Source organism: Mobula birostris, chromosome X (genome assembly GCF_030028105.1).
Source record: "Mobula birostris isolate sMobBir1 chromosome X, sMobBir1.hap1, whole genome shotgun sequence".
Taxonomy (NCBI): Eukaryota; Metazoa; Chordata; class Chondrichthyes; order Myliobatiformes; family Myliobatidae; genus Mobula; species Mobula birostris.
This window is the reverse complement of record NC_092402.1, coordinates 53,881,156-53,890,992: the sequence shown is the minus strand read 5'-3', so window position 1 is coordinate 53,890,992 and position 9,837 is coordinate 53,881,156. Positions and strand designations below refer to the sequence as shown.

The 9,837-nt window shown below is 47.1% G+C and overlaps 1 protein-coding gene across 4 annotated transcripts in view; it reads left to right on the top strand.

The window, feature by feature from the left end:
* Nucleotides 1-4,170: 4,170 nt before the first annotated feature.
* aaas (achalasia, adrenocortical insufficiency, alacrimia) overlaps nt 4,171-9,837 on the top strand; it is a 46,079-nt gene continuing 40,412 nt past the window's right edge. The window contains exons 1-5 of one of the 4 annotated variants that reach the window (XM_072248587.1): nt 4,171-4,293; nt 5,111-5,256; nt 8,298-8,425; nt 8,550-8,605; nt 8,970-9,061. In XM_072248587.1, the coding sequence (XP_072104688.1) occupies nt 5,140-5,256; nt 8,298-8,425; nt 8,550-8,605; nt 8,970-9,061 (393 nt within the window). In that variant the 5' untranslated portion in view covers nt 4,171-4,293; nt 5,111-5,139. The other 3 variants (XM_072248590.1, XM_072248589.1, XM_072248586.1) reach the window with 3 other exon arrangements.

The window sequence follows — 9,837 nt, the reverse complement described above, 5'->3', positions numbered from 1 at the left end:
AATTCAGCATATAGGTCCACACCGAGATACTGGTAAATCTCAGGGGATTGGAGTTGAATTGAGGGAATTTGGGGTACAGGTACACAGAGAGACCGGTGAATGTCAGGGGATTGGAGTAGAATTGAGGGAATTTGGGGCACAGGTATACGGATAACGGTAAATGCCAGAGGATTGGAGTAGAATCGAGGGAATTCAGCATACATGTACAGATACGGTCTGGTAAATCTCAGTGGATTGGAGTAGAATTGAGGGAATCCGGGGTACAGGTACATAGAGAGACCGGTGAATGTCAGGGGATTGGAGTAGAATTGAGGGAATTCGGGGTACAGGTACACAGAGAATGGGAAATGCCAGAGGATTGGAGTAGAATCGAGGGAATTCAGGGTACATGTACAGATACAGACTGGTAAATCTCCGGGGATTGGAGTAGAATTGAGGGAATTCAGCATATAGGTCCACACCGAGATACTGGTAAATCTCAGGGGATTGGAGTTGAATTGAGGGAATTTGGGGTACAGGTACACAGAGAGACCGGTGAATGTCAGGGGATTGGAGTAGAATTGAGGGAATTTGGGGCACAGGTATACGGATAATGGTAAATGCCAGAGGATTGGAGTAGAATCGAGGGAATTCAGCGTACATGTACAGATACGGTCTGGTAAATCTCAGTGGATTGGAGTAGAATTGAGGGAATCCGGGGTACAGGTACATAGAGAGACCGGTGAATGTCAGGGGATTGGAGCAAAATCAAGGGAATTTGGGGTACAGGTGCACAGAGAGATCGGAAAATGTCAGGGGATTGGAGTAGAATTGAGGGAATTCGGGGTACATGTACACAGAGAATGGGAAATGCCAGAGGATTGGAGTAGAATCGAGGGAATTCAGGGTACATGTACAGATACAGACTGGTAAATCTCCGGGGATTGGAGTAGAATTGAGGGAATTCGGGGTACAGGTACACAGAGTGATCGGAAAATATCAGGGGATTGGAGTAGAATTGAGGGAATTCGGCATATAGGTCCACACCGAGATACCGGTAAATCTCAGGGGACTGGAGTAGAATCAAGGGAATTTGGGGTACAGGTACGCAGACAGACCGGTGAATGTCAGGGGATTGGAGTAGAATTGAGGGAATTTGGGGTACAGGTACACAGAGAATGGTAAATGCCAGAGGATTGGAGTAGAATCGAGGGAATTCAGGGTACATGTACAGATACAGACTGGTAAATCTCCGGGGATTGGAGTAGAATTGAGGGAATTCGGCATATAGGTCCACACCGAGATACCGGTAAATGTCAGGGGAATGGAGTTGAATTGAGGGAATTTGGGGTACAGGTACACAGAGAATGGGAAATGCCATGGGATTGGAGTAGAATTGAGGGAATTCAGGGTACATGTACAGATACAGACTGGTAAATCTCCGGGGATTGGAGTAGAATTGAGGGAATTCGGCATATAGGTCCACACCGAGATACCGGTAAATCTCAGGGGATTGGAGTAGAATTGAGGGAATTCGGCATACAGGTCCACACCGAGATACCGGTAAATCTCAGGGGAGTGGAGTAGAATCAAGGGAATTTGGGGTACAGGTACACAGACAGACCGGTGAATGTCAGGGGATTGGAGTAGAATTGAGGGAATTTGGGGTACAGGTACACAGAGAATGGGAAATGCCAGAGGATTGGAGTAGAATCGAGGGAATTCAGGGTACATGTACAGATACAGACTGGTAAATCTCCGGGGATTGGAGTAGAATTGAGGGAATTCAGCATATAGGTCCACACCGAGATACTGGTAAATCTCAGGGGATTGGAGTTGAATTGAGGGAATTTGGGGTACAGGTACACAGAGAGACCGGTGAATGTCAAGGGATTGGAGTAGAATTGAGGGAATTTGGGGCACAGGTATACGGATAACGGTAAATGCCAGAGGATTGGAGTAGAATCGAGGGAATTCAGCATACATGTACAGATACGGTCTGGTAAATCTCAGTGGATTGGAGTAGAATTGAGGGAATCCGGGGTACAGGTACATAGAAAGACCGGTGAATGTCAGGGGATTGGAGTAGAATCAAGGGAATTTGGGGTACAGGTACATAGAGAGACCGGTGAATGTCAGGGGATTGGAGTAGAATTGAGGGAATTCGGGGTACAGGTACACAGAGAATGGGAAATGCCAGAGGATTGGAGTAGAATCGAGGGAATTCAGGGTACATGTACAGATACAGACTGGTAAATCTCCGGGGATTGGAGTAGAATTGAGGGAATTCGGGGTACAGGTACACAGAGTGATCGGAAAATATCAGGGGATTGGAGTAGAATTGAGGGAATTCGGCATATAGGTCCACACCGAGATACCGGTAAATCTCAGGGGACTGGAGTAGAATCAAGGGAATTTGGGGTACAGGTACACAGACGGAACGGTGAATGTCAGGGGATTGGAGTAGAATTGAGGGAATTTGGGGTACAGGTACACAGAGAATGGGAAATGCCAGAGGACTGGAGTAGAATCGAGGGAATTCAGGGTACATGTACAGATACAGACTGGTAAATCTCCGGGGATTGGAGTAGAATTGAGGGAATTCAGCATATAGGTCCACACCGAGATACTGGTAAATCTCAGGGGATTGGAGTTGAATTGAGGGAATTTGGGGTACAGGTACACAGAGAGACCGGTGAATGTCAGGGGATTGGAGTAGAATTGAGGGAATTTGGGGCACAGGTATACGGATAATGGTAAATGCCAGAGGATTGGAGTAGAATCGAGGGAATTCAGCGTACATGTACAGATACGGTCTGGTAAATCTCAGTGGATTGGAGTAGAATTGAGGGAATCCGGGGTACAGGTACATAGAGAGACCGGTGAATGTCAGGGGATTGGAGCAAAATCAAGGGAATTTGGGGTACAGGTGCACAGAGAGATCGGAAAATGTCAGGGGATTGGAGTAGAATTGAGGGAATTCGGGGTACATGTACACAGAGAATGGGAAATGCCAGAGGATTGGAGTAGAATCGAGGGAATTCAGGGTACATGTACAGATACAGACTGGTAAATCTCCGGGGATTGGAGTAGAATTGAGGGAATTCGGGGTACAGGTACACAGAGTGATCGGAAAATATCAGGGGATTGGAGTAGAATTGAGGGAATTCGGCATATAGGTCCACACCGAGATACCGGTAAATCTCAGGGGACTGGAGTAGAATCAAGGGAATTTGGGGTACAGGTACGCAGACAGACCGGTGAATGTCAGGGGATTGGAGTAGAATTGAGGGAATTTGGGGTACAGGTACACAGAGAATGGTAAATGCCAGAGGATTGGAGTAGAATCGAGGGAATTCAGGGTACATGTACAGATACAGACTGGTAAATCTCCGGGGATTGGAGTAGAATTGAGGGAATTCGGCATATAGGTCCACACCGAGATACCGGTAAATGTCAGGGGAATGGAGTTGAATTGAGGGAATTTGGGGTACAGGTACACAGAGAATGGGAAATGCCATGGGATTGGAGTAGAATTGAGGGAATTCAAGGTGCATGTACAGACAGCGACTGGTAAATGTCAGGGGATTGGAGTAAAATTGAGGGAAATCAGGGGACATGTACAGAGAGAGACCGGTAATTGTCAGGGGATTGGAGTAAAACTGAGGTAACTTGGGGTAGAGATCCACACAGAGAGACCGGTAATTGTCAAGGGATTGGAGTAAAACTGAGGTAATTTGGGGCAGAGATCCACACAGAGAGACTGGTAAATGTCAGGGGATTGGAGTAAAACTGAGGTAATTTGGGGGAGAGACCGGTAAATGACGGGAGAGAATTGACAAACTGAGGGAGCTCGGCGTACAGTTACTCAGAGACACGTAAATCACGGGAGGTTTTTGTCGAACTGAGGAAGCTCCGGGTACCCAAACGCAGAGAAATTGGTCAATGACGAGAGGACGTTGACTAACAGCCGGCACCATACGTCTCGTGACGATGATCTGTCGTTTTCCGCCCGATCTGTGCTGACCTGCCAGTCAAGCAGTTTCCCTCCGCTGATTGGACTACCCGTCCGTAAGTTGTTCCCAACTGGTCCCTTCACTTCTTTGCTGAATTTTGATTCGTTGAGTCCCTGACGCAACGTAGTCCTTTATTTTGCTCATTTTGATTGGATGTAATTTTCCTGTCTTTTGGCTGTGTGTTGCCAAGACCGCTTGGGCATTTGTTGGATCGTTGGGGAACGTAGGAGCAGACGTGTCCGTGATTGGCTGGCTGCTGACGAATTAACCTGCTGATTGGATATTTGCGCTGCCGGAGGTTTGTCTTTGAAGCAGAGGGTGACGGATGTTTGAGGCCTGAAGCGGGAACGGAGGTGTGGAGGAAAGAAAAGAAAAAGAAACTGGTCAGAAAAAAGGAAAGGTGAGGGGAAGGGCAAATGGGAAGTGGGGGAGAGAGAGAGACGGTGGAGGAGGAAAGGGGAAGATGGCTGGTGTCGAGAAGGAGGAAGTGAAGATGCGTGTGGTGTGAAGGGATGAAATTATAGGAGTGGAGAGAATGGATGGGGAAATCATAAGTTGAAGAGGTGTGGAAGCGATGGAGACAGGTGGTGGTTGAAAGCAAGGGTGGGCAGGAAGTACAGTGAGAGAGAGAAGAAAGGACGCTGGGCTGGGGTAGGACTTTGTGTGAAGAATGAGGGAAGGAAGGAGTGAGCTGCAGTGAGGGAGGGATAATGAGATCAGACAAAGATGGAGGTGGAGTGAGCGATGGATAGCTGGAGTTATGTATGGAGAGAAAGTGAGGAGGGAAGGATAGTGAGTAGAGAAAGGGAGGATAGTTGGGAGGGGTGGGGAGGGGGAGAGCAGAGGGAGGGGAAGGTGGGTGGGGAGGGGGAGAGCAGAGGGAGGGGAAGGTGGGTGGGGAGGGGGAGAACAGAGGGAGGGGAAGATGGGTGGGGAGGGGAGAGCAGAGGGAGGGGAGGGGGGAGTAGAGGGAGGGTTTTTGGGTGGGGAGGGGGGAGTGCATGGAGGGGAAGCTCGTAGGGGAATACAGGGAGGGGAGGGTGTTGTGGGAGGTGGAGAGCAGAGGAGGGAGGTTGGGAAGTTCCATCAGTTCCCTGCTTTTCCACTCACTTTAGCTTCCCACACTTGGACGGCCGTTCGCAGGATGATCTCCCTTGCCCTCTTCCCTCCACCTACCTGTGGTGTCACTCTGTATGAGCTCAACAACGAGTTGGTCACCGGCACACAGTCTGACGAAGACTTACACAACTTCCACACTCAGGTAAGGCACAGATGCATGGAGGGGAAGATCGTCCTGGTATGGGGAACAAGATACAGAGAGTGAGTGCATGAGAGGGGGTGGAGGGACCATAGTGTCTGTACTGAATTAAACTGATCCCTTTGACCTCCACAATGTCCATATCCCTCTTCTCCCTGCACATCCATGTGCCTATCTAACAGCCTCTTAAGACACCTATTATTGTCAGAGAGGTATAGGAAGGGAAGGAGGGGTGGATGGAGGTGTTGGTGGGAAAATGAGTACAGAGGATGAGTGGGAGGTGGGGGATGGAGAGGGAGGGAGTATATGTTGGTGATGAGGGAGGAGCAAATAAACACCTCTATCATATCTGTCTATACCATCCCCCCTGTCAGCAGCACATTCCAGGCACACATCACTCTGTGTAAAATAAAAACTTGCCCTGCACATTTCCTCTGAAATTAACCCCTCTCATCTTCAATGTACACCCTCTGGTATTAGACTTTTCAATCCTGGGAAACAGTTTATGACTGTCTACACTGTCTATGCTTCTGCTAATTTTATAAACCGCTATCAGATCTCCCCTCGGCCTCTGACACAGCAGAGAAAACGACCCAAGTTTCTCCAACCTGTCCTGAAAGCTGATATGATCTCATCCTGGTGAATGTCTCTGCACTCTCTCCAAATCCTTCAGTATCCAGTTTATTATCACTGACATACGTGGTGAATTGTTGTTTGATGACAACAGTTTAGTGCAAAACACTAAAAATACTATAAATTACAAAAAAATAAATAGTGCAAAAGAGGAATAGTGAGTTGGCGTTCATGGACTGTTCTGCAGTGTCTTGTGATTCTCGGCATTGGAGCCTCCACACCAGGTGGTGATGCAACCAGTCTAAATACTCTCCACTGTACCGCAACAGAGGTTTGTAACAGACCAAATAGCATCAAACTCCTAATCAGAATCAGAATCCTTTATTATCGCCAATGATGTGGACACATACAGGGAATTTGATGCTGGTTTCCCTGAGCTCTCGCTGTACAGAATCAAAAAGCAAACAAAACAATAGTGCAAATAATCGTGAACTATATACAATGAGGTATACCTGTGTATGTACAGGTGGACTTGGTTTATAATAGACTAAAATTCAAGTGTTCGTAAGACTGATGGCATACGGAAAGAAATTGTTCTTGTACCTATTTGTCCTGGCATACAGTGATCTAAAGCGCCTACCAGAAGGAAGGAGTTGGAACAGGTGATGTCCTATTTCCTGTAATAGGGTGATCAGAACTGCACACAATACCCCAAGTATGACTCAACTGGAGTTTTATACAACTTTTATACTGAATGTCCAACTGATAAAGGCTAATGTTGTTCCGTTGTTCAAGAATGACTCTTAAGAATATGCAGGAAACTATAAGCCGGTGAGCCTGATGTCAATAGTGGGTACGTTGTTAGAAGATATTCTGTGGGACTGGATGTATAAATATTTCGATAGACAGGGTCTGATATGGCAGAATCAGCATGGCTTTGTTCTTGGGAGGTTGTGTCTAACTAATCTTATGGAAGTTTTTGAGGAGGTTACCAGGAAAGTTGGTAAAGGAAAGGCAGTGGATATTGTCCCATGCTGTGTTCATGAATTCCATCTTCTGCATTACATTGACTGCTTCATGCACCCATGCTGAGCTCATCTATTTTATCAACTTTGCCTCCAACTTCCACCTAGCCCTTAAGTTCATTTGGTTCACTTCTCACACCTTTCTCGATCACTCTGTATCCATCTCTGAACGCAAACTGCCTACTGACAACTTTTATAAATCTATGGCTCTTCCCACCCTGTCTTCTGTAAAAATGACATTCCTTTTCTCTCAGTTCCTTTGTCTCCTTTTCTCATGGTGGTGCTTTCCCTTCCAGAACATCAGAGATGTCCTTCAAAGTACAGGGTTTTCCTTCCTCCACTGTTGATGCTGCCCTCACCTGCATTTCCTCCATTTTCTGGACATCCACCCTCACTCTGTCTTCGCATTGCATTAACAGGGATAGAATTCCTTTTATCCTACCAGTCCATGACCCTCCACATCCAGCACGTTATTCAATTTCTGCCATCTTCAATGGGATCCTACCACCAAACACATCTTTACTTCTCTTCCCCTCCCCCTTTCTACTTTCCACAGGGATCGCTCTCTCCATGACTCCTTTGTGCAATCATTCAATCAATCGCTTGGCATTAGGGATGAGGTAGTAAATTGGATCAGACATTGGCATTGTGGGAGAAGACAGAGTGGTAGTAGATGGTTGCCTCTCTGACTGGAGCCCTGTGACTAGTGGGGTGCCACAGGGATCAGTGATGGGTCTGTTGTTGTTTGTCATCCAGATAATTCATAGAGATGACAATGTAAACTGGATCAGCAATTTTGTGGATAACCTCAAGATTGGGAGAACAAACCAAGGCAGGGCACTGAGGAGAGTTGTGGAGCAGAGGGACCTAGGTATACAGATCCATAATCCCGTGAAAGTGGTGTCATGGGTCGATAGGATCGTAAAGAGAGCTTTAAGAACATTGGCCTTCATAATTCAGCGTATTGAGTTGCAATGTTATGTTGAAGTTGTTTCAGATGTTGGTGAGGCCAAATTTGGAATATTGTGTGCAGTTCTGGTCACCTATCTACAGGGAAGATATCAATAAGATTGAAAGAGTACAGAGAAAATTTACAGGGATGTTTCTGGGACTTGAGGACCCGAGTTATAGTGAAAGGTTGGATAAGTTTGAACTTTATTTTCTAGAGCATAGGAGAATGGAAGGAAGATTTGATAGAGGTGCACGAAATTGTGAGGGATAAAAGTAGGGTAAATGCATGTGGGTTTTTCTTTTTACTGAGGTTGGGTGAGACTAGAACTAGAGGTTATGGGTTAAAGGTAAAAGGTGAAATATTTAAGGGGAACCTGAGGGGGAACTTCTTCACTCAGAGGCTCCTCCACATCGTCCCACCACACACTCCTGCGGTCAGACAGTGAAGCTCCCTCCACACACAGATTGAAACTCTGATTCCTCTTTGTTGCCCAGGATCTTGGATTTGCCCCAGTGACCATCCATAGGGAGTGCCTGAAACCTCACGGCCGGTCTGAGCACAGTGCCAAGGCAGCATTCCTCTCCCACAGCGAGCCGGTGTGGAAACGCAGCGCCAATGCCTGGTGAGAGGTTTGTGGGGGGGTGGGCGGACTGCAAGGCTGGAGCCCTTCTTGATTGTGGGAGTTGCAGGAAGCTTCAAGGTGTGCACTCTGCTGATCTGACTCTGTGTATATGTGTGTCTTGCAGGCATGATTCTGGAATCTATGAACTTCTGGAGGAGGTGAACAGATCTGCTGATGAAGGTATTGGAGCTGATTGAGGAGAGGGCAAAGGGAACAGAAAGCTGTAGGTCTTCCCACCTTCCATCATAGTGCTTCCTCCATCATAGTGCTTCCTCCTCACCCTTCACTGCCCCTCCCGTGGTACTTCCTCTTCATTATCGCTCTCTCCTTGCTGTAGTGCCCCCTCCTTGCCTCCCCATCACTCGCTCTCAGTCACTGTCTCATCACTCACTGCTTCTCCCTCTACATCTTCCTCTCTCCCCCCCCACCCCACGCCTCTCCTGCTTCCCCCTGGGCAATGTTCCTGGTATACCAGGGGCCGCACGACCACCACCCCCCAGCCGGTGGAGCTGCTGCTAACTGACCTGTGCTTATCTACCTGCAGTGCCGCACGTGCTGAGGACGGTGTCTGGGTTTGCTCTGACCCTCTGCCACTGGGTATCATCGCTCTACGGGTCGCTGTCTCCCCACCTCAGGGTAGGTACTGGGGTCAGCAGTCGGGGAGGTCTATAGCTTGCAAAGGGTGGGGGGGGGTGGTCAGTGTGTTAGGGGTAGGGGTCAGTGGATTGGGGGAGGGTTCAGTGGGCACTGTTCCCTTTGATCTGTGCAGGTGCACAGCTGCGCAGTAACTGAAATGATCCCGTGCACATAGCCTTTGTTGCCCTGTGGCTGGAATTTTCTTTTGTGTAATGTTAATTTTAAAAGCATGGTAATAGAATTTTGAAATCTATGTTAATATAATTGTGAGATATCTGTAATTATTTGTTAGTGGATATAGTCCATGAATTTCTAAATAATAAGCGTATGCAACCTTCAAAACATTTTAGAGTTTCAGCAAATTAAAATTGTCGGTGTTTCAAGCTACAACACTGTTAGAAATTGTAACAATAAACAAGAACGAAAGTTGGTAGCTCACTTCCTCCCACCCCTGCGAAATAAGGTTTAAAGTACGGTACAGTTTGCAGCCTGTGTTTATATTTAAAAAAATAATTAATTAATTTCCTGCTCAGAGCAATGGTTGGTCCATGCAGCTGTTTAAAAAAAAAAAAAAAAAAAAAAAAAAAAAAAATTAGAGGGAATATTTTCAGGGGGTGAAGGGGGCTGCTTAGGGGTTTGGCGGGAGGGTAAGTGGGTTTTGGGAAAGGGGTTGGAGAGAGGTCAGTGGGGTTGGTGGGAAGGGTCATTGAAATTAGGTGGGATCATTTGAGTCGGGGGTACAGTTTAGTAGGTCAGATATGGAGAATGTGGTTTTG